The 25,892-nt window shown below is 40.9% G+C and overlaps 1 protein-coding gene across 14 annotated transcripts in view; it reads right to left on the bottom strand.

Annotated features, from left to right (window-relative positions):
- Positions 1-25,892, bottom strand: part of Kiaa1217 (KIAA1217 ortholog) — a 381,206-nt gene that overhangs the window by 60,614 nt on the left and 294,700 nt on the right. For all 14 annotated transcript variants that reach the window (XM_077802776.1, XM_077802778.1, XM_026401195.2 and 11 more), the window contains one exon: positions 4,083-4,915. In XM_077802776.1, coding sequence (XP_077658902.1) covers positions 4,083-4,915 — 833 coding nt within the window. The remainder of the gene's footprint in view (positions 1-4,082; positions 4,916-25,892) is intronic.

Below are 25,892 nucleotides of genomic sequence, written 5' to 3'. Positions count from 1 at the left end.
TGTTTTAAAACCGAGTTTCTTCAGACAAGCTACTGTTGAATGGCTCTTGGGTATGGTTGTGAAAGAAAGAATTTTTCTCTCTGATTTCTAACGTCCTGCAGTTATTTGGGTTATTACATGGAAGTGCTCTTTGGAACAGTATTTGAATCCAGCAGCGCCCAAAAGAAAGCAGAGCTACAGATTTCTCAGTCTCCCTCCTGTGTTTTTTTGTAGCTTCACATCTTAGATGTAAAATTTCACTTGAGAGTTTCATATAAAAAGCACTCTAAGATTTATTTGCTTTTTAATATTATGAAATTGCAACAGAAATTGGTTTGGCACTTTATACCCTGTACTCATGGAGTTTAAGGGGTTGTACACGCTTTAAAAATACTTACCCAGATTAAATATTTCTAAAATAACGTCATGGGGATAAGCAAGACAATGTACTATAATTTTGTGCTGCAGTAATTGTTTCTGGTGTTCTTATTTTAATTTTTTTTTGACGTAGTACTCAGATGCATTTTTTTAAAAACAAAATCTATCAAGAATGTTCTCTTCCTTCTTTCCCCACTTCTGCATAATTGTGCTAATATATTAGCTAGGGCAGTTATGTTTTAAATGGCATGTATATATTTAGAAGTATAATTATGCAAATTCTACCATGTTTATGATTGTGAATATCCTTTGGGAGCAGTTATTTAGCATCTAGTCCTGAAACAATTTTTCAAGGATTCTGGTTGAAATGCTCAGAATTCACTCCTGAATTCATTTCTTGCTGGGTGAAGGTGGGGGCTCATGGTTTTCAGTCCCAAGAAAGAATACTATACGGTGGTAAAAAGTACAGATTCTTGGACATTTTATGCCACTTACTGGCTTTGTGACCTTGGACAAGCTACTTAAGCTATCTGAGCCTCAGCTTCCTCATCTGTAAAGGAGGGGTGCTGCTAGTGGGTTCTCATGACAAGTACATCTCCTGATGTGTGCAAACTACTTACATAGGCTTGGCTCATAAAAAAGGTAAAATAAATGACAGCTGCCATCAATAGCTATAAAACACCCGGCAACCCTGCATTTCAGCCTAACCCTGCATTTCAGCCTAATCAACGAGCTGTTGAAGAGTTCACTGTCAGATTCAGAGGGGTAGCTACAGAGAAGGAAATGTGGCACAAATCCCATACTTTTCCCTTTGTCCCACCTTCTTATCTGTTCTGGAAGTAGTGGGGGGTGGGGTGGGGAGACTGAGAACAAAAGTTCTAGAGTTGAGTTCTTTTGAACCAAAAGTCACTATTTACTCTTGGCACCTGCCTGCTGAGTTGGGGCAGAGGTTAGTCTTTTACTAACAGCAGCTGTTAATCTGTTAAGCTGTATGAGTGTCTGCATGTATGTCTGTACCTGTGTCTACGTGCTGTATATCTGTGTGTGTGTTCGTGTGTCTATTTGCATCTGTGTGGTGTATGTATCTGTGTGTAGATCTGTGTATCTTTGTGGGTCTGCAGGTCTATGTGGTGTATATATGTATCTGTGAGTGTATATCTATACATGTATATGTCTGTGGTGCATGAGTTATATGTGTATGTGTCTATATATGTGTGTATGTGTGTCTGTGGGTATCTGTATGTTCCTCTGTGTATACATATATGTTTGTGTATATAGGTGTGTCTACATATTATGTCCATGGGCTTGTATATGGGTGTGTTTATGTATATGTGTGTGTCTGTATAGGGCTCTTAGAGAACAGTCTTGCACAAACACCCCAATTCTACCCTTTGGAGCTAAGTTCACTAACAGGTGAGGAGTCACCTAGCCAGATGTATGAGATAAAATTGTTCTGTGCCATTTCATATTTTGGGGAAGGGAAAATATGAAAATGTTAAATTAATTCATAACTACAATCATATGTAAGAACATGGTGATAATTATGACAGTGCATTTTAGGTGAACATTAATCTTTTTTGGTCAATGTTTCTAATATTTTTTTGTTTTAGATGTATACAAATTTAGATTTTCTAAACAGGTTTTCTAACACATAAAACAGAACTACATAGAATCTTCTAAGATTTAGCAAAAATGTCTCTGAGGCAGGCAAATCCTTTTTAAAAAGAGAGTGGAGGTTCTAAAAGAATGCAGATGGCACTGAAAGCTCATGTCCTTCCATGCTCTGGTCAGGGAGCTGCATAGGAAGACTCCTCAGGTCTGCAGAAGATTCTTGTTTGATTCCCTCCAATAACCAAATCCCTGACAAACACAGCTCAGCAAAGCCTTGAAGTTGTTTACATGTGGTAACTGCATGCATGACACCCCACTAGGCACTGGGAAGGAGGCAAATACCACTTGTTGGCCAAAAATGTACCTAGAACCCAGGGGGTGGACACAGTTAACATGATCCCGGTGGGATAGGGCTTTTGATCTTCTGATACCCTCAAGGTGGGCAGTGTGGGGAGGTGTCAGCATGGGGGGATGAGAGGGAGGACGGATCCTGACTCAACATTATATCCAGAAAATGGATTCATTTTATTATTTTCTAGACTAAATTCTTGTGGCTTTAAATCCCCTCTTTTCAGTGATACACCATTTCTCAATCCACACCTCATAATCCACTGCAGGGGACACATCTGTTACCCTTTCTGCAAAGCACACAGCACAAGCTCCAAGCCCCATGACAGGTCCTGGTACATTCCTCTCCAGCTGTGACACTGGTCTGTTCTAGCCAGCCACTGTGGACATTCATTCCACCCCCTTCACCGTCTGTGATTATGAGAAGAGTCCCTATCTTTGATTCTCAGAATTTTCACTTCCTAAGAACTATGAAAAGGAGAGAATGAATATTATTTTCAAATCCTTAATTTTTCTTAGTTCTACCTAATCCAGCCAGTCACCACTGAGGTTTTTTTTTAGCTGTGTGAGTTAGAATCTGTTGTTGTCTTAATGACCCCAAAATGTTCATGTTCATTCTTGTTCCATTCTCCTGAAATCTGTCTCTTGTGAGATTCCTTATGACTGAACAAATAAGGAGGGACAAGCTTTTCCTGATAAATTTTGCTAAAGGGGACAGGACTGTCTGATTTCTGTGTGAAAACATTGATGTAGACAGTTCACATTCCATTCACAAGTTTGGCCTTCTTTTTATAAGGTTATATAATAGTAAGTGATAATACCATTTTTTAGTGAGGAACAGTGGTTCTAAGAAGGTTCCGAATGACTGAATATCTGATTCTTATTTTTACACACCTTGTGAATTCACATATGATGACAGATAAAATGCTTCACCTCTTTTGGCCTCAATTTCCTTGACTAGATTTTTATGAGTGTAATTATTATGTTGACTTCCTTCAACCCATTCAGGTTAGAGAAATTCCCTCTATCAAAATTTGCTTTTCTATTATTACTTTATAAATTTTGGAGGGGTTTCAAAACATGAGAGGAAGGTTCTGCACTGGTGAATCATACCAATATATGCATATAAAAAAGAAATTTAAATACCCAGAGTGCCTCATTCACGAGAAAAGTTTTGCTGATTTTAGCACCATTCCTGAGTGGATATTAAATCTAAACCATTCTATGTTCATGCAAATTCACATTTTATCATCCTACAAGACAGGCAATGACACATTCTTTCCATTTCCCAAAACCAGATGAGAAAACAAAATTGCATTCTAAAAGAAAAACAGAAATTGCCACTGCAAACAAACCACTCACTTCTTATTTTCTGCAGCAGATCAATTACTATGATCTCTTGATCTACTTCTCTGAATAGTTTCTGCTAATCACAATTTTCTTCTATATGATTCAGATTTATACTAGTGATAATGCTGGCAAGACCATGGTCCAGAGACCTGCTGACTGATGGTCCTTGTGGGCATACCTATCCTCTTTACCATGGCTACTGTGTACCTCACAGGACCCCATTGATTCAGAAGCTCTTTGCAGAGAAGGCCAACCTTGGATGCTCCTCTGTGCCCTCAGCGGCACCCATAAAGCACAAGGCTGGAGCTTGGCACTTATTCTTTGGCATTTGTTCTCTGATTTCATTTCTGGAGAGCAGCCCGCCCTCAGCAACACATGAGCACAGACCACCCGTGGCTACCCTTCCCATGCCTTACCTGGTCTCTCTGTCTTTGGGGATTGTAGCAGTGCTGTAGGCAAAAACTTGCTTCTCAACTAGAGGAGGGCCAAGGTCCACAATGCCGGATAATCCTGGAGTGTTCCTGGGCTTTTCAAAATATACCAAGGTGCCTGGTTCCTTTTTAAAGGACTGACGACTTGGCGAGGCCCGGTCTGGCTGCATGGTGTGAGGGGGGCCGTGAGCATTATGATGAGCGTGCATGTCTATCATCCTCAGGTCACTGACTCGGTGAGGAGAGGCGGGGGGTGTTTTGGAGCCCAGAGTAGGCAAATGGCTATCTGGATACTTCCTTGGTTTCTGTCTGTACAGTGATTGCTCCATGTGCATTTCTGCTTGCATGGAAGGGTTACAATAAGCACTCGCTGACCGAATCGCTGTGCGGTGATATGCAATGATGTGATCAGGGACATCCAGGGGGTGCCCTCCATGGGATGAGGCTATGCTCATCCTTCCCTCATGATAGAGGTAAGGATCAGCATAGAAACCCTCATTTCTGTACATCGCGATGTTTTTGCTGTTCATGTCTTCATCGGGCTTGACATCTCTTCTTTCTAAGATGGCGCTTGGGCTTGGTGAGATGGATCTGGAGACCGGCAGGCTGGAGAGTCTGTCCCGGGGGATGGTGGCATTGCCAGGAACAACCATGGGGCGAGTGCCCCCATAAGGAATTCTGGATGGGGAGGGAGGCATGGAATGAGGCACAGGAGTGGATGGTGGAGAATTGGGAATTGCATGGGGTGGATGAGCTGTGGATCCAGGTCGAGAGGCACCAGGGCCATCTCCTCTTGCATAAACAATTTCTCTCTGCATCTGAAAAAATAAATAAAGGAATTAGAAAGTCTACTTTGAGATTTGTGTTTTTAGAGAGGTCTGAGTGTGATGCTGAGATGGGAGATTATCCAGGTGTTCTTGCTGCAATTGCAAAGGTCTATATGTGCAAGAGGGAAGCAGGAGACTGCAGGTCAGGGGTGAGCTGTGATGATGGAAGCAGAGTCAGAGATAGAAAGACTAGAAGGTGCTACACTGCTGACTTGAAGACAGAAGGAGGCATGAGCAAAAGAACGTGCATAGCTTCCAGAAGCTGCAAAAGGTCAAGAAATGGATTGTCTCTTATATTTTCCAAAGAAAGGGTGGTCCTGCCCATAGGTTGATACTGGCCTGTGAAACTCATTTTGGAATTCTGACCTCTATAATATAATAAAGGTGTGTGTGTGGTGTTTTAAGCTAGGATTTTTCCTCCCAGTGCTGGGGATTGAACCCAGGACCTCACACATGCTAGGCAAGCATGCTACCACTGAGCTACACCTGCAACCCTAGAGTCATCTAATTTTGAGTATTGTTATAGTGACCACTGTGAATGAATGACATAGAGCTCAATGCTGTGGGGCTTGGAGAGAAAATATTGCAGTGATTTAAATATTAAAATCATAGTTTCTTATAGACTCTTAATAAATGTGGGTCTAATGTATCAATAGTTCTGAAATTGTTTTGTAAAACGTGTCCTGGACATGTATTCCTACTATTAGACCTGGGAAACAGTAATCACCTCTTCCAGCTTTCCAAGCTAATACAATCAACGAGACATGACTAGAGAGGCAAAGGAGATCCCTGGGGAAGCTTGGGAGTTCCATTCATCCGCCAAATCTTATTTGAACTTACAAGAAACCAGACTGAGAAGTTGGGGGAGGGGATAATGATCCTGGAGATAACAGTAAAATTATAGTCAAACTCATAATTGGGAAGCTGAGGGGTAAAGAATCCTGACGGTACACCTTCTGAGGTGCCATGCGGTGTAAGGAACCTGCAGGCACAGCCATAGTGACTAGGGCTTTCTGCTGTCATAGCCTAGTCTTCGGATGTGTTATTCCCTCCCAGTTCAGAAGCTGCCACAGTCTCCCACTGACTCTCCTGTAGGAAAGCAATAGCGGAAGAATGAAGTCAATGGGGAAAAGGGAAATGAATTTGTAATTTCAATTACGCTACTGTGTTTAGCAAGGGCCCGCATTAAAAAATACAAACGATTCAGGACATGATTTTTGATACTGAAATTCTCTAATTGGCTACAAGGGACAGGATAGACAGCCTTGGCCCTTGCTTCAAGTCCTATTTGTGCCATCATTGAAGCCCACATTCCCTATCCTAACTTCCAAGAGGTGTTATAGACAGGAAGAGTATAAATGGTTATAGAGGGGTTGAGATAGTGGCATGAAGAGAGAAGGGAGCCCTTGAACAAACAAGAACCCAGATGTACTGTCAAAAGATAAATGATTGGAAAAGCATTAAGTAGATTCCTCAGAAAATTTGGAATGGAATCACCATTTGATTGAACCACTGAATCACCAGTTATCCCTCAGTATATACCCCAAAGACTTAAAATGAGCATTCTGTACTGATGCAGCCCCATCAATGATTATGGCAGGTCAACTCACAGTAGCTAAGCTCTGGAACCAACCTAACTGCCCTTGAACAGATGAATGAATGAAGAAAATGGGGTACATATACACAATGGAATATTCACCATAAAGAACAAAACTATGGCACTTGCTGGTAAGTAAATGAAACTAAAATCATACTAAGTACAATAAGCCAATCCCCCCCAAACCAAAGGCCAAATATTCTCTCTGATATATAGATGCTAACACACAATAAGGAGAGGGAAGAAGGGAAGAACAGAAGTTCACTGGATTAGACAAAGGGGAATGAAGAGAAAGAAGGGGGGTTGGGAATAGGAGAGACAGGAGAATGAATGAGACATCACTTTCTTATGCTCATATATGAATATATGACCGGTGTAACTCCACATCATGTACAACCACAAGAATGGGAAATTATACTCCATGTTTGTATGACATGTCCAAATACATTCTACTATCATGTATTGCTAAAAAGAACAACAACCAAAGACTAACAGTTGGCGGATGGGGGAAAAGAATAGAAAAAACAAAGGCAACAAGAGGAACTTGAAAATGAAAAGGATCTCCCAGCCTTGAATACAAAGAAATCAATTCCTTATCACATAATTTCATTTGTTTAGTAAACAACATTTACCAAGCACTTAGGAAGAGCCATACATTATTGGAAGGTATAGTTCTGAACAAGCCCATAAGTTTCTGCCAGGGACAGGCTGAGTTCTTTTATACACATGGTAGAACACTGGCCAAGAATCAGTGGATCTTCCACAGCTTCCTGACCCTGGGAGAATCTAGCAGTGCAGAACCCTTGACGAGACCAGGAAGTTTCACCTATTATAGTGGATTTCATAACAAAAGTCACTGATGATACACACAAGGTACAAATAGGTAGCAACAAATTGAAGCCCGTTGAGTATTCCGTTCCTGGGCATCAGCAAATTGGCTTCTCAGATCCCTTAGGAGCTGTTTCTGGGGACCCGTTCTGGTTAATCACTTACAAGTACAATTTATCTCCTCTCATGTCACACACAGAGTTCCTACCATCCCAGGCCAGTCTATTCTCCTGTGATATCCTCAGGTTGTTCGTATCCCTGGAATTCTGTTCATCTCCTCACCCGTGTGGATCCAGATCTACGCTCAGGTTCCAGGTGCCCTGGGGATCCAGCCCAAGCAATCCTCTCCCTGCTCACTTGACACCCTCATGACTCAGGCATGCAGGGTTGTAGACCAGGATGGCCACTCCCAAGGTCACTGCAGGATAGTATACCAGCATGGTTCTTGTTCCAGAACGGCTAGAGCCACCATGTGACAGGTTTTGTAGGAAGTCAGCACCCAGCCTCTATAAATGCCTCTCCCACTCAGTCTTCTACAATGTAGGATTCAATGAAAAGAAAGGGATGGCTCAGCAGGGCTTCAGAGGTCATAAAATCTAAGAAGGACCGGCTTAGCCAGCAGTGAGATATCTGACTGGATTCTCTGTGCAGTCAAACCAAATAAAGCAATAATCAACCAAAATGAACATCAAGATAAATTCATCATATTGATTCAAACATGGCACCTTCCATAAAGCATCACATAGATCACATTGTGCCCAAGACAAGTTAATAATAAATGGCAACTTGTCATTATTGTTATCAATACCCCTGTGTCGTGCTCCTATCAGAGAGAGAGAGAGAGAGAGAGAGAGAGAGAGAGAGAGAGAGAGAAGAGAGAGAGAAAAGAAAATATCTCTCCCCTGTAAGACTCTAAATGTCTAGAACCCCTTTGGGTTGAACAATAGTTCTAAACAAGCTTGTCCCTGTTCTCTGTTCTCTTTTCTCTCTTTGTTCTGCTTTAGACAACATCTTGGTTTGGGGAATTGTGACTCCAATTAACACTCAGTAGAAACTTTCTTCTTTCTGGCACAATGCTAAAAAAGAGCCATCTAGATTTCAGGGAGTATAAAACTGTCTAGGAGATAAATAAAACTGTAAAATTAATTTTAATTAATAAAAAGTTGAATATTTTTTTAAACAGCAGAGATATCTGTATGGGTATTTAAAAATGTGTTTGGGGATATGAAAAGAAACGGTGAGGCATTTCATTTTATAAATGAAACATTAAAAAAATTCTCATTAGGAAAAAATTCATTAGACTTTCTGGTGGCACATGTAGACATGATCAAAAAGAAATGTAACAAGTAGTTAAGAATAACTCTGTGACACTGTGTTGTAAATTCATATGGGGAATGTGGGTGATAGTCAAAATATTTAACAACCAATATCCAGTATGGCATGGGTGCCAATTCCAAGCACAATGGAACTTCAGCTACTGAGCATGATCCTAGCCAACAGCAATTGGCATTGTGTACCTGGTGGTAATGCTGTGTATCAGCCCTGCCTGGTCCACTCCAAAATCATAATGCCATCATCCAACAGGGTCATGGAATAAGTCACTGAGCTACTGAGCTATCCACAGTGGAATATAAGCATTCAATTATGAAAAGAACAGGTGATTGGAGCATCAATGTTTCTATCAGTCAAGTGACTTAGAAGTTGGAAGTCTTTGACAGAATTCTCCTGTTGATTTGCCAAGTGATGACTGACTTTCCAAGACAGTTTTAAAAAGCGCCCTGTTAATTTCATCCGTGGCTCCAGACCCCAAGAAGAGAATGACATGATTATCCCATTAAGTCTTGGGAAATAGGTTTTAAGCCTAAAACTAGATTAATCTCTGAAAATGAAATACCTTGGGTTCATACACTAAAAGGTATGGACCAAAGACAACTCACTCTTAGGGTGTGTCAAAGTCCTGGAAGATGAGAAGAGAGAATCTTCTCCAGGTCTTCAGTGTGATCTCCCAGGGAGGCCACTTGCTAGTCCAATAAAAAGTGGACTTCCTTGATCTGCAGACATTCGTCTGATTGAAGCAGGTGATGAGTCAGAGTCTTATAATTCATAACTTAAAACAACCTCCGCCTTTCAGACTTGTGTTCTTCCCGTGTCAATACTTCCTCGAGTGACACACCTACACAATTTTATCTCATTTTGTTTTTTAACTATCTGGCTATTTCGTAAAAACATGGCATTAAACACATATTGAGGTTTTCCTGTTCTGGTACTCAAAGTTAGATCTCCCAGGAGAAAATTACATTAATCTCACAAGGTAAAATAAATAAACAAAGCACAAATACACACAAGGCTGAAGATACATATGGAATTGCTGTTCGCCTTAATATATCTGAATTTATTCTGCCATCAGCCTCTCTTATGTCTCTGGTCTCTAGAAATCATCTCCTTGCTCTTAGTAAGTTAAAAAAGTCTCTGGCTATGTGGTATCCTTAATACTTTCTCCCCAGAAAATTTGTAAGATTTAAAGAATTTCATATCATAGCAAGAAAAGAAGATAACCTAAACACAAAAATAATGATTCTTCTGAATTCAATACATATATATATATTTTTTTCCTGAACGTAAGCTCAGATAGAATGTGTTCAATTATCTGGCAGTGTAGGAACCGGACTATTCTCCAGACTATTTATTCTCCCTCATTCATATGGTATGTGGGCATCATCTTTCCCTCTCTCCATTACTGCCCCAAATCACTACTGTGTCTCGGTTATTTGAGCCCTTCTGGTTTTTATAAAGAGGGAAATTTCCTTCAGAGTCTCATCACCATGGACCCGGGTAGGCAGCTATTGTCTCTGCCCATAACACTCAGCTCAATATGTTTGCCCTATATTTCTAACAGTCTAGGAAATATCTTGGGTGGCTTCAAATTAATTATTTGAAGTTTGAGTTAGGAATTTTTATCTACAGCTCTATTTCATTTTCCCAAAGCCCTGTAAGCCAAAAAAATATCACTCATTTAGAAGTTTCTTGAAGGTAAGATAAGAAAGCACACCTTAAAATTGTTTCTGGGGAAAGCAAAATGTAGCATGAAAAATGTTTACCTAACATCATTTGGGGAAGCTGTCTCATGAATCGTGTCTCTCTGTGGAACATTTAGAATGCAGAGATATATGCTTTGCAGAAAGGGAATATTATATATAGTTTATTGTATTTCAAACCCCACCCTTGCAAGTCTAGAACTTGTAAACATACCACTCCATAAGACCACACAATGAAGTAACTGGAGAAAAGAATTCTTAGGATATACTTTGATCCTGGAAGAATTAAAGCCACTTACTTTTTCTTCAGGAAACCACCTGTATAATTACGCTGTGAAAAAAGCACATTGGCTCAGCTCCTGGTTATGTGATCCCTTTGTTTGCTGGCTTCATCTAAATTCTCAGTTCCACTCTCGGATATCTTAGGCAGCTTTCTCTTCTGATGAAATCATCACAAAGGACGCGGAGATCCTAAAACGTTCCCCAGCTTGAGTGTTCACCACGAGTAAAGACCATTTTTCCTTTACCCAGTTCTCAGAGCGGAGCTGCCACAGGCATGGGTAAAAAGTAGCCTTCCCTATGATAAGCCAATTTCTCCTCCCCTTGGAAATTAGTCACTGAATAACCTCAGCCCACATCCAACCACAGGCTACCGCACGGGTGAGTCAGTCCTTCAACAATTGCTTACAGGGAAAATACATACCCCCAAAGGAAGTCTTAAGAGGCCTAGGTAAATGGGTTAAATCAAGAAAATATTACCAAATCGATTCTACCTAGGTCAAGCAGGATCGTTTAAACAAGCAAGCCAAGAAACGAAACCATCAGAAAACCCAACCTGCTAATCACTTCCAAAGACCAGCTCTTAGATCAGTTTTCTGTTAAGAGTGCTGCTGTGAAAACCTAGACCAGTACCCCAAACTCATTCTGCTGCCAGACTTTTGAAGTTCAGGAATTGGCAAGTGAAGGAAACCTGAGCCTCTTCCCCAGGTTCATAATACTGAAGGGAAAACATGGGCGATAAAGGAGGCTGTCTATTAATTAACCAGCCTGCCTTGACTAAGCTGAACTTTGGGTAGCAGCCATTCACCAGTCCTTCACAACACCGGGTAAGTAACTGCAATCATTCTGGAAAACACGGCTGAAATAAGAAGGGAAGACAGGACAAGTCACAGCTACTCAAAAGAGGAGACAGGCCCCGGAGCCCAGCAACCCCACCCTAAGCAAGATGGAAGAGGAGCAGACAGGACATTCTCCAGAGACCTCCCCCTGCGCACCACTGTCAGCACAGCCACTCACTCCCAGGGGACGGGGACAAGGAAGTGCGTATCCACAACAAGAAGTGGCTTGTGCAGCTCTCAGCCGGGGGACAGGTATTAACACATGGTTGGCAAAAATGAGAGAGATGGAAGCGCCTCCTTTGCTTGCAGGTAGGCTGTGTTCTATCCACGTCACACTTTCTGAGTCCTAGGGGACTGAGTGGCACCCAGTGGCTCTCCAACTGGGAATCCTGTGACACTGAGCTCTAAACGCTGGGCTGGCCTCATGCCACACCAGACTGCCACGCTCTGGGCAGCCTGTACATTTTTCAAACATTTTAAGATTTTTGGAGGTTGTTCTTGTTGACCAAAAGAATGCCCTGATGTCTTTTAAGTCCAAATCCAGTAGGAGTTGCAGGCTTTCTTTAAAAAACAAAACAAAACAAAAAAAAACTGGGATCGCTTCGTGGCCATTAAAGAAGGGGAAAAACGGAGCACATGACATTGCCTCCCTCCTAGGATGTCAGAGTGCTTGCCTAGCATGCACAAGACCCTGGGTTCGAACCCCAGCACCACAAAAAAAAAAAAAAAAAAAAAAAGAGAGAGAGAGAGAAAGAAACAATATTTGGATGAAGTGGTTGCAAGAGATGCTGAGATGCCACCTAAGAGGTCGGGAGAGTAGAAGGAATGTGAAAACCCCTGTTGTGATTTTTTAATCTAATCAGCAAGGGTTTGTTATTTCTCACCAGATCATGGGAAGCACAAGCTATCGGGCCCGGGGAGGCATCTGGTATACATTTGGCAGGTTTTGCTTCTCCAGTCAGAGGCGGGCTTTCCAGGAAGGGGGATGGATGCAGGGGCTGCCTCCCTTGACTGATGAAGCCACGCTTCCACACTCCAGCGCTTCCCACAGTCCCTATTTTATGGCACGAGGCGTGCTAATGAGCTGGGCTCTTGGAGCTCGCTTTACCTGCTGTCTGTGACACGTAGGACTGCTTGTTCCAGACATGGGGTGTGAAGTGTCTGGGGCCATGCCATCCCCCACCAGGAAACAGGAGCTGTGAACTCTCCATGCTGTTTGACCAATGCATCACTCCACGTTCAACACACTATTCTATGTCATATGCCCTAGAGAGCAGTGGCTTCTTGGACCCTGCTACCACGTGAGTGAGTCGGTGGGTACCATGTGAGAGGAGGTCTGGCTTACCCTCTCCCACCTCTTCCTTCCTGCCCTGTTCAGAGCAATTTCCTTTCACTTTCAAAATGCTCCAGGGCGCTGTGTGCACAGAGCCAGAGCTGGCATGGCTTCGTCATTACGAGGGCAGTAATTCACTGTCAGGAGCTTGAAAGCCAGCCCAACCCTGTGGTGAATCAGGATGAGTTAAATGCTCTCTAGTAAGCATGAAGCTCACCCCAGAGAAAAGGGGAGTTCAATATCCCAAGGCCCCCGAGTAGCAGCTAATGAACCAGACATGCTAATTTCCTAAGCAATATCCTGGTGCCATACACGGGGCCCAATGGCTTCACCTGAGTGGAGCGTGCTCTCCAGAGAAGGGCTTCCTCAGACTCAGTTGTTACTACAAAGTTTGGCTCAGTCTGCATACAGTCAACTCCCGACACCCCCATGCTCTGGTCTGATTGCTTCACCAGATCCTTCTCAGCCCTGCCTACCTTGGGATGCAACAGACTTTGTCAAATTACTCTTTCCCAGCAGTGCATAAAGTGTCCTGCTATTCCCCTCTTCCTTTCATTGACTAAGGCTATATATAAGAAAAGTGGAAGTAATTTATTTCTTTTGAGCTAGTGTTAAGAAAGGACATGCTAGTAAATATTCAGCCTTACCTCAGTAGGAAATAATTTCTATGCTCTGGGAAGGCCAATAGTGTTGTGAAATTTATTCCTAATTCCCCTTTCTTGTTCATTTCTTTATTGATTTAAAAAAAACAAAAAAAACAACTAAGTATGCTAAAAGAAAACCCAAAATGTGCCTATAAACATAATGATGGTATTGTGAGAGCAAGTAATTATTATGTTGGACACATTTCAAATGCATCTTGTTTATGCTGTTAAAATTGCAAAGATGGTCATTTGTGAGGTCTTATTAACCTATTAAGTGTTTCATTTGATCATAAATGGAATGTCTACCAGCCATGTGACAGACAGACCGTTGCCAAAATTACTGAATTCTCAGGAAAGAGAGGGTCCAGCCAACTGATGGCTATATATTTAAGATGATAGTTAATTTTCACAACTATTTTGACACAAAGAACTCTGCTGAGTCCTCCAATGCCAGACCTGGTGGAGCAGTTCTATGCCCTACTCTGAGAAAGAACTCAGTCTGGAACAAAATAAAAAAGGAATATTAAATAAATAATTTAACTTCCAAGCCACAATCAATAACTATGCAGAGCCGTAGGAGAGATAAAGAAAGAAGGCTTTCTCTCCCAGATACCTGACCTTCCATTGGGCTACTCCTGTGTTATCCAGGCCAAGGACAATCTCCTTTTGTACCTAAAATAGTTACAGTTTGTACATTCACATCTTGTTTCTAAACACTTGGAACAGATGGAGTCAACTACTCCTTCTCATTTTTTATCTCCTTGTCTGCACATCCACCCATTTCTTGGATGGAAACAGTCCTCGTATGCTTGACTCCCTTTTATCATTTTCTAAATTTGTTGCTGACACATCATCTATGTTACTAAACTCAAGCTATGCAGTGCCTTAGATATTTTCTTTTGATGATGGGTTTCAAAAAGTCTATTTAGCTCATCCATGTAATTCTGCAGTATACAATATATGGCCGTATTTACTTATAACACTTTTTATTGTATAAAAAATTTTAGATGCCTTTCCCTCCCTTGCAAATACTCATTATAATCACCCAGCAGTTTACAGTTTACAAAGTGCTTTCAATTTTGATTTTATTTAATTTCATGCAATTTTATTCTATTTCATAATATGCTTATGTGTATCATGCTCACATATACTTATGTAATTATACATCACCTCCTGCAAACACACACTGATAATCACCCACCAGTTTGCAGATTACAAAGTGCTTTCAATTACAGTTTCATTTCATGGCCCCCAGAACTCAGTGAAATACCTACTTACTGCCCCATTTGAATGGTTAGGAAATGAAGCATGGGGAATTAAGTATCTTTCCTCACTTCTGGTAGCTAGGAAGCACAGCAGTACTTATTCCTAGGGGACACATTCCAAGACCCTTAAATGGTGGATAGTCTCAGCCCTATATATACTATGTTTTTTTCCTATAACATACATACTTATGATTCAGTTTAGTTTACAAATTAGGCACACTACAAGACGAACAACAACCATAATAAAACAGGACAATCACAACAATATGCTGTAGTGAAAGTTATTTGAAACTTATGAATTGCTTCTGGAATTTTCCATTTAATATTTTCAGATTATGATTGTGCTCAAGGGCACTGACACTTGGAAAGGGAAACTACAGATAAGTGGGAGGGCCACTGCAGTGAGGTAGCAAGAACCTCAGTTCCAGGATTCCCACTGCTTCACTTCCCCCACCACTAGGAAAGGCCGTGTCCTCCAGGACACTGTGCGTGTTCTGCAAAGAATCACATCCCAATGCCTTCCCAGCCAGGATCCCAGAGGGGCACCTCTATTCCTGGATTTTGGTGTGCAACATGGAAAACACCCTCTGAGAAGTACCTCTCTTGCTTTGCTCACAGGTCTGGATTTTCACAGCAGAGGAGAAGAATCTCTGGGTGTCTCCCTGGGCATGGCATCTAATTATCCATTTGGTCTCTTGGCTTACATTAGGTTTTATATACTTGTCCAAGTATAAATATATACTTGGTTTAGATATGAACCATATCTAAAAAGCTCATGTGCGAGACAGTGCAAGAATTTCTAGAGGTGAAATGACTTAATCATGAAAGGTATAATTTAATCAGAGGATTAATCCACTAAACTGGATTAACTGGGGGGTAACCATAGGCAGGTAGGGTGTAACTGGAGAAAGTAGGTCACTGGGGGCGTGCCTTTGGGGTGTATATTTTGTCCTTGATGAACAGAGCTCTCTCTGCTTCCTGGCTGTCATGTCCTGAGCTGTTTTTGTCGGCCACACCCTTCTACCTTGATGTTCTGTCTTATCCAGGGCCCAGAGCTATGGAGTTGGACGATCATGGACTGGACCTTTGAAACCAGGAGCTAAAATAAACTTTTTCTCCTCTATGTTGTTCTTGTCATCTTCTGTTGCTGGGGCCAGTGTGAGCCAATCATCAGCAGGCAGCTGGAAGTTTGCTGGCAGCTGGAAGTTTGTTAGGGCCCCTTTGGCCACAGCTGCCGGCTGATGATTGGCTCACAGTGGCCCCAGCAACAATCTTCTGGTCACAGCAATAAAGAAACTGACTAAAATATGTCCCCAAATTATATTAGTTATATAGTTAATTATATATCATTTATAATTAACTAATAGATGTCACTATATATTATGCTTGTGTATATCACATCCATATATATTTATGTAATTACATATCACTCATAAATCATCACTATATAGATGTCACTACATCACTATTAGTTATACATATGTATATGTGTATACACAAACATAAATACATACTGTCATCAGTCAGACACTAGGTTACTCATGGCTAATTATCTGGGACACATCTGATTAAAATTCCTTAGCATTATGACCCAATTCTGCTACTGGGTGATATTTCTGGGAGATGCATTAACCACTGCCAGAGGTGCTAGGTCCCTGAATCTGGGCCCTTTGACCATCTTTCTTTTCACTAGGGACACTGATCAAAGTTGATTATGTTGTAAGTGAAGAAGGTTAGATACAGCACTATATAGCTTTCAGATGATTGTGACAATATGAGAATTAATAAAGTACATACATTTTGGTTCAATGATATGACAGATCAAAACTTACCAAATGAGTTGATGATTATATAGAATTTTATGTTCTACAACTGCAACTTAAAGGATGGATAGTTTTCAAGACTCATTGAAGAAAATGATGGTGAACACATTGATGAATGAAAGATGCCAACTTAGAAACCAAATGGCTATCTACAGTAGTCTTCCCCATCCTTGGGGGATATAATCCAAGACCCTTAGTGGTGCCTGAAACCAACGGGGATAGTACCAAACGGTATATATACTACATTCCCCTTACATACATATTTATGATCAGGTTTAATTAATTAACTTACTATAGACCTTAGCAGCCTCAGCATATAGTATTTTTTCTTTCCTTTGATTTAGAACTTTCACTTCTTGTCTTAAAGGAAGCATTTAACAGCTGGCTACCCTTTGGCATATTTAAATAGCCTGTATCACTACTCTTGTGCTCTGAGGCCATCATTAAGTTAAACGAAAGTTACTCAAATACTGTGATGTTTGACAGTTGATCAGATAACTGAGAATTGCTACTAAGGGACGCACGGGTGGGTAGTGTATAGAGTGTGGATACACTGGACAAAGGGATAATTTACATCTTGGAAAAGTGTGGAGATGGCACAAAATTTCATGATACTGATCAGAATGGTATAGAATTAAAAACCTATGAATGGTTTATTCCGAGAATTTGCCATTTAATATTTTGAACCATGGTTGACAAAGGAGCTCCTCCAATATCAGGACTGCTGTTCTTCCAATACCCATTTATCATGGCCTCAAGCAGTCTCAAGCAGTCCCAGTTTCTTATCACCAAGTGTTCTCTGGTAGGTTTGTCCCCTACCTGGCCTCCTTGCACCTTCCTTTGCTTTCCTCACAGCTCACCTGGAACCAACTCTGATGATCCAGGTTGTGATTTTTGCCTTTCTACAGGATTCACCCCATTTCTTTCTTCATATTGATCCCAGTAGGATATATGCTAGTTCCATTACCACTTATTAGAACGAACATCTAATGCAAGGTGACCTATGTTAGAAGAGTCTTTTTTTAAAGAATCATCCATGGATGGCTTCCAATGAAAGATGTTTCACGGTGTCATTATTTTGATCTTCAGCTGAACAATATCAGCTAGTGTGTCAGGGGAACGAAGGAGTGTGTGAGGGAAGAGCCCCAGAGGTTAAGTGGAAGACAATAATCCACAAATCAAGTCAGCTCAATTTTCCCTCAAAATAAACCTGAAAAACCAATGATGGCTTGTCAAACCAAATAGCCCTTGTGCCATTTCATCCTGGATTAAAAAGAGTCACTTGTCCCACTCATAAAGAAACCTTCAAAACCAAAAGGAATTCCACAAGTTTCCTAGGTATATAGAGTATGTTATCTTGAGAAAATCCTTATGGCTCTGACTGGGAATTAAAGCTATGTGTTACAAAGGCTCATAAGTGAAAAAGCATACGTTTCCAGTTCTCATTAGTAATGAAAAAATCTAAGAGCTGTGGGTTTATAAATTAAATGAATACAGCTTTGAAAACCCATCTGTTTTCCTGGGCTCTAGTTGGAGTCTGTAGCAGACAGAGTAAGAGCACCTGCTTGTTTTTGGACCGGACCAACGGTCCTGAATTCCCTCCGGTATGTCTCTTAGAAGACAGTACAACATGATGGAGGGGGAAGAATATCAATGGGGAATCATGGAATCTAAATTCTGTTCCAGGTGTTAACGTCAGTTTCTTTACCTATCAATTAGAAGCCTGGTCAAAATTTTCTCTAGGGCCCATTACAGTTATAAAATTCTGTGGGTTCAGGAGATATTTTCTGAGTGACTACTGTGTTATGGTTTAGACATGAGATGTCCCCAGAAAGCTAATATGTGAGACAATGTAGGAATGTTCAGAGGTGAAATGATCAGACTATGAAAGCTGTAACCTAATCGGTGGACGAATCCATTGAAAAAGACTACTGCATTGGGTGATAACTATAGGCAAGGTAGGGTATGGTTGGAGAAAGGAGGTCACTGAGGGCATACCTTTGGGGTTTATATTTTATTCCTGGTGCCTCTATCTCTTTGCTTCCTGGCTGCTAAGAATAGAGCAGCTTCCCTCTACCATGCTATTCCGCCATGATATCCTGCCTCATTTTGGGTCCAGAGAAAAGGAGTTGGCTGACCATGGAATGAACCTCTGAAACCATTAGCCAAAATAAACTTTTCCTCCTCTAAGATGATATTGTCAGGCATTTTGGTCATAGCGATGCAAAGCTGGCTAACATACATTGTGACAAGTCCAAGGGTAGCGCTGGTGTGGGGGTAAGGAGATCTGTAAGATGTCATTCCTACTTTTCAAGAGCTTACATTCTGGTAGGGAAAGTAAGGCATGTACATAACTGTTAAAAATAAGACAAAGCAAGAATCATTTTAATGAGAGTGATAGACACATACTCTTAGAGCCCACAGAGAATGAGAGCCTTCTGGCTGAGTTTTGAGTAACAATAATCCGAAGAGGTGAAATTTAAGTAGGTCATGGATTAGGAGTAGAGTTTCAGTAGGTAAAATAGAGTTTCCTTTCTTAGGTATTTCAGGCAAGAAGGCATGGTCAGAGATAGAAGGTAGGGAAGACCAGCTGCCCAAGGGAATAGATAGACCACTGATAGCATCAGAAAGTTGGTCTAGGTCAATGATTCTCCAACTTCAGTGTGCGTCAGAACCAGTCAGAGGGTTTATTAAAAGATTACTCGGTCTCACATCTGATTTGAGAGGTATGAATGGGGACCAAGAATTAGCATTTCCAACAATTCCTTAGGGGATGCTGCCCTACTGGACTGGGAACTACTCTTGGAGAACTGCTGCTCTAGAGAGAAGAGAGGAAACGCCACGTGGAGTCACTATAAACTCATGATGAGATCTCCATTTTACTCTGGACTTGGCTAAATTCTAGTTCAGAAGAGTGGCCTTATTCAACTTTGGGTTTAATTCCAGGCATTTGTAATTACTTAGAATTTCTCCAGCAGTAAGTATTTTCACTAAATCTGCCAGGAGAAGATGGAGATGGGGAAGTCTCTAAACATATTAAACATTAATGAAATACTGTATCTCCAAAATGCCTTCCGGAATTAGCTCATTTAATCTCCAGATCACTCCCATCCGATAAATATTATCATCAGCCATTTCACAGATGAACAAACTGGGACCCAGAGATGTCAAGGGTCTTATTCAAAGACAAACAACATGGCCAGGACCTAGGAAATGCCAGAACAATCTTGCATTCTAGTATCAAGAAATCAGTGAGGATGTCCGACTTTCTCTAAATGCTCTTCACAAGAGAGCATTGGCTTGAGAATCACCGCAGATGAGTATTATTTCTGTCCAAAACCAGGTTCAGAGATATCTCAACAAAAACATCTGCACTGATTGTTACAAGAGAGAGAGAAAGGTGAAACGGACCCAACCATATTAATGCTGTCTACAAATGGGGGGTAAAAAAGTCTTCCAGACAATGATTCTAGGGTATGCGTGAGCCCCACAACAGTGCTCCATTCAAAGGAATACCTTCCTGTGTTTTCAGTTCAAATATCAAGTCAGTCAGCCAGTGAACACGGCTGGGAAATATGAGATGGTTAGCAAAACCACTGCTTCGCCTTATTTGGATAAATAACAGCCTCAAAGACAAGCAGTTTGGGAGTCGTGCATATCCTGAGGCTGAGCTTGGCAAGCATCTCTGCCCACACCCACCCTGCCATGCCCTGCTTTGCCCTGACTGGCAAGAGAAGTCTAGCCAGCCACCAGCCTGTCCCCACTGAGCTCTGATACTGATAGGACCCTCCTCAGAGACTAGGTGGGCTTCCCTGTGTCGCCAGAGCCAACTGCCAAACTTTGAGCGTTCCTACTCTCTAATGAAGCCCTGCATTCCTGGAACGTACTCCCCCAAACACTGCCCCCTGCAATGGGCAAGATCTCTCTGCCCCACCTGAAGCCACGCATGTGAAGAAAAGGCTTTGTCTTCTCTGGAGTGCTTTTCAAAGAGAAGTGGTGCTCCAGGCTGAACCAAAGGTAGCTCTTCTCCCCCACTGCCCAACTCAACCTCTAGCCTACCCCCTTTTTCTTTGAATTATCTTTCTCTCTCTCTCTCTCTCTCTTTTTTTTTTGAAAAGCAACATCAGGAAAAATTTATCTCCTCTAGTGACGATGGGAAGATATGAATTAAAATAAATAGAGGGGCATTTCTTCAGATTCGAACAGCAAACCATTGGCTCCATTTCGAAATCTCTGCTCCAGTATAAAAATTAATTTCTAAAAAGTGTTATGGGTGTGCTAATCCTCTTCAATCTTTACTCCTTCCCTCCCTCATACTCAAGGAAGACAGAGGAGCATGGTGGTGAGACAAGCACTGGATGATGAATCCAAAGACTTGGTTTCTCTGTAGGAGCTCTTGTTGGCAGAAATCTCACCACTCTGGCTGTGTTCCTGACCCTGAACTTCTCTGAGCCTCCAATTCTGCTGTCTCATTGTTCCAGGCATACCTTTTGTACTTATGCTTCTGGAGCCACAAATGCCAAGCAGGCTAAATCATCATCGCATCACTCTGTGTGTGCAGAAATGCGTAAAAGACATACATTCTTATTAACATCACCAACAAACGCTCATGCACTTACTCAGTGAGTTTGTGAGTAAAGCAAAAGGAACAAGATGAATAATACCCCCTTGAACATGTTCCTAGGGAGAGGAAGAGAATGACACAGTCTCTTCTTGAAGCACAAGAACTGAGGGAAAAATGGAAATTGTGAATGTAGCAGTGTGAGAACACCTTCCTGTGTTATATAGCACAGACATCATCCTCGAGGATCACGTGCCTTGAACTCAGATTTAAGAAGACACTTTCCATCATTCCATTCCCCAATTTACTGACGATTCTGATCTCGTTCTAGCTATCTAAAAGACTCCAGACTCATCTCATACCAGAAGAGCAAGAAGTAGACTCAAATTTCAATGATATTTATAATAAGTATAAAATGAATAATTATCCTCATCTGTGCTTTTTTTTCCGCCCCCATTCCCATATCACCTGGGAGAGATCTCTTTGGGAATGAAAAGAAAATTCATGCCATTACTTCCATGTGGCCAGAATAAAGCTTGTAGTGGGTGAGGAGGAAGCTCAATTAGTTCAAGGTAAGTTTTTGGATGTTCTCAGAATTTCAAGAATCATCATCCCTTCTAGACCTATCCCATGTTTATATTCAAAGCTTGGATTTGGGCATTTGGGGCTTGTTCTTGATAAAAAAAAATTTTATCTTATAATATTTCTCAAAATAAATTCTTGGCAAAAATAAATTGATTCGCATTTTTAGGGGTATAACAAAAAGTAGAGGTCTAATGTAAATGTAGACTATTTACGCTGAGATGGTGTTGCGTATATATTCACTATATTTTAAATATAAAATTTGGTAATTTTTATATTAAGATGGATTATGTATTCAAGTACATTTCTTTTGATAACAATTTTGTGTCAAAATTAAAAATATACAAATTCCACACTGGACTCATTTTCATGCTCTAATCACAAGGGGGTACTGAATAGAAACTTATTAGCATTTTGCTAAATTTCTTCAGATCATTGTTACGAATAATAAAAATATGGAAACATTTTAAAACAACATATTTCAGTCTTAAAATGGTCAGATTAACATAATTATAGCCTTAGGTTGCCAATAGTGCCATGGATCTCATTTTCATGAGAATGTAGAAGTTTGTTCAGATCACAAGCTAATAGGCTCCTTGGTCTAAATATATACAGTAAAATCTGCAACAAATTTCTAAAGCGTTAAGGTCTGAACCCTGTAGATAGCTGGTGAGTAAATTACGCTGCAATGGAGCATTTTTTTTCTTTTCCTTTTTGCAATTACACAGCTGCTAGGAAATATATTTTTAGGTTTATTTTAAAAGGCAAGGAAAAATGGTATCTACTTGGTGGGTATGCATGCAGAATATTCCTTTAGTCACTACTACAAGATGCCAGCCATGTAGTCTAGACGAAACCATCAGGCAATGGTCACAAATCCCATGCGTTAGAGGTGGCATGTTTTATGAAAGACTGTGCAGAGATGTGTGAGCACACTCTGCTATTTCTGAATTTCCCCACTGTCAATATCGTGATTTCTTGCTGTTTGGGGCTTTGTTTGGTAGCTTTTCCTACTCTATTGAAGGCAAATGAAAAGGAACAGTTTCAAAGAGTGAAATCAGAGCAAGGAAAAGCATGACCTTTGATGTCATGGAAAAAGAGAAAAAAAAATGAAGGGAATGAGATTAAGTGCATGTGTCGATCAACAAAATGAGTCAAACATATTGTCTATATTTCATGAACCCAGAGTTAGTGTTGCCTGAACAGTGGGGACAGGTCCTCTTCCTCAAACGACATGCTAGATATTCACACCTTGTGTCTAGTGGGGCCTCCAATAAATAAATCTGCACAAAAAATGATGCAACGAATAGCTCCTCTTTTGTGGCAAATAATGAGACACTCAGGTCTTGAGACTTCATAAAGACGAATTAGACTGGATTTTGACACTAAAGTTGTTTTTCCAGTCCTCCATGAACCCCAACTTCGGTTTCTGCACTTCAAGCATTTACAAGATCCTGTCACCATTGTGTCCATATCCTTACACCAGCTGTACTAACACTCATTTAACCATTTTCTTTTAAGTCAATTTTAAATTGACTTTCCTTTTTCTCCTTAACTGCAACAGAAACAACAATATTCATTCACTCTCAGGCTCTTTGTGTGTCTTTCCAAAAAAAATCAATAAAAACAACATTATACAATTATTAAAATTTAATAACCACGTTTCTCTGTGGTACCTAAATATCAATGGTTCCAAGTGAAGAACAAATTAGAAAACAGTTTGAGCTTTAGTACATTAAAGTTTCAGAGTGACTGTAGGAGCTATTTGACACAGCAAAGAAACTGATATTTAGAGATAATACTATAATACCACATGACTTTGTTAAGCCAACCTTGTTTTATTCAAAGTATGTCATAATTTGAAGCAGCTGCTGTTGTTTCAGTTGACTAGATGTCTAATCTCTCTCCCATAAAAATATTGGATAATCTAAATCTAGTTCAAAATCCATTTGTTTTTGGTGCAAGCCCGTGTATTTCCAATCAATGGACTCTAGACCTACTATAGGATTCCTGGGTTTTTTTGAGTAAGATAATCTAGAAGAGTGAGACTTGAGCTGCTTTCTGGAAGGGAGGAGGTAACACCTGGCAATACTGAATGGCAGCAGTGGACGGCAAAGAGAAGTCAAATATACAGCTCTCCTAAGTCCATTAGACAAATAAACCTCATGAGGCCTGGGGAGGAGAACAAAAGCATGGAACAGGCTAACAGGGCACTAGATATGGACAAGGGGCTGGTCTGAGGACAGCGGCTTGGGCTGTAGCCCAATTTTTGTCACTACCTTATTTTGTGATTTATTTATTTATTTTTTGGTCTTGGGGATTGAACCCAGGGGTGCGTCAACACTGAGCCACATCCCCAACCCTTTTTAAAAAACATTTTTAATTTGGAGACAGGGTCTCTCTAAGTTGCTTAGAGCCTCACTAAATTGCTGAGGCTGGCTTTGAACTCGTAATCCTTCTGCCCCAGCCTCCGGAGCTGCTGGGATTACAGGCCTGTGCCACCAAAGCCCTGCTTTATTTTGTGATTTTGACCAAACTTCTTCAACTACTCTGAACCTCCTGGGACTCAACTTACAGGTGAATGGGTTACCAAAGATGACACCTAATACTCTCTTTCTACCTAGAAAGCCCAATGACTCTAAATAAGTCAAGCCTGTTCACTGAAGGAGCACCAATGATGCACAAATCTAAAGCCGCTCGCTCTGTTTCCTCAAAAGCAGACAAAGTGTCTATCACTCCTGCAAATTACAGGCAAGCAAAGAGATTGCTACCCTATGAGGAAAAAAAAAAGCATACCAGGGAGGAATTGTGTTACCAGGAGAAAAAAAACTTTTTTTCTCTTTAAAAATTAAAACATGATTCCTTTCGCTCTCAAATTTATATGAAATAACACATGCTCACCTGAGACAGTTTGGGAAAAGCATAAAAGTGCAACTAGAAGTGCACTATGGACCCAGGGAACCTCAGCTGATGTGGCAGGGAACAGTTTGGTATGATCTGGGAAGACAAAATCTCGGCCAGATAACAACATGTAGGTACAAGGGATACAACTTAAAAATACAAGGACATATGTTTCCAGTCAAAGGCCATTTCCGTTAACATCTATATTTGTAAAAGCAAAGAAAAGACATGTGGCTTGGACATCAAAAGGCAGATGGGTGTGGCAAAACCCTCTCACACACTCCAGCCACGGCTTGGAACCCTTTGGGAGTCAACCCTACCAGATACCTGCTGATGCTCTGTTCCAAGCGCTTACTTGAGCTGTGCTGGTTGTTTAGCTAACCCTGGGATTTATGCTGAAGTGGGGTTGGAAGCAAGTTGCCTTGATCCTGACGCCCAAATTCTGTGTTATGATGAGCAGCTGCATTGCCTGGTGATGCTGTTGGCAGTAATTACTTTGCATCGCAAATCACCAGAGTATTTTTGTTGCTCGGTTGACGTCTCAATCTTCAGGAGGGGGTGGTAAGAGCATTGCTGTAGGGGAAACTCTGGTTCTGAGAAGGCTCACTCAGCTTGCTGCCCTAACCCCAGAACCTTCACCTCTAACTTTCTGGAACATTCTCCCTGGTCTCCTCCTGAAACAGTGACAGGTGGGCACATTGAGCCAGTCTCCATTCAAAGACACTTTCTCACTTCCAAATCAAGCTTACAAATACTCTCCCTGTTCTCCCCAACACATTTTAAATGAACACTGCAGCACACAAAGCAAGAAAAAAAAAAACAATAAAATCTTCAGCAGTAAAATCAGCAGTTTACCCAAAGTGCTTTTCGCTATCTGATGTTCACTATTTTCATTTCACTAACTTATAACTAGGTCCATGGATAAACAATCAGCCTGATACAGTCCAAGGTTTTAGATGCCACAGATCTTAAAAAAAGAAAAAATTCCCAAAAGTACAAAATAACTTATCTTGAAGCCAATTCCAATATTACTTGTTTATTATTATTATTCTCAAGATAAATTATCTGTATTTGACTCCAGACTATAGGCATCAGCAACTGGTGAGGCTGTGCAGTATGGGATATAGAAACAAGGGCTATGGAGAATCAACCTGGATTTAAACCCCAGCTCTGCTACTTATTACCAGTGTGCTACTTCATCTCTCTCGGCCTCAGTTTTCCAATCCTAAAATGGGCACAATATTAACTATGCTATAGGATTATCATTATGACTTAATAAAA

The sequence above is a fragment of the Urocitellus parryii genome, chromosome 9 (genome assembly GCF_045843805.1).
Source record: "Urocitellus parryii isolate mUroPar1 chromosome 9, mUroPar1.hap1, whole genome shotgun sequence".
NCBI lineage: Eukaryota > Metazoa > Chordata > Mammalia > Rodentia > Sciuridae > Urocitellus > Urocitellus parryii.
Note: the sequence above shows the minus strand (reverse complement) of the source record. Positions and strands in the feature narration are given on the sequence as shown.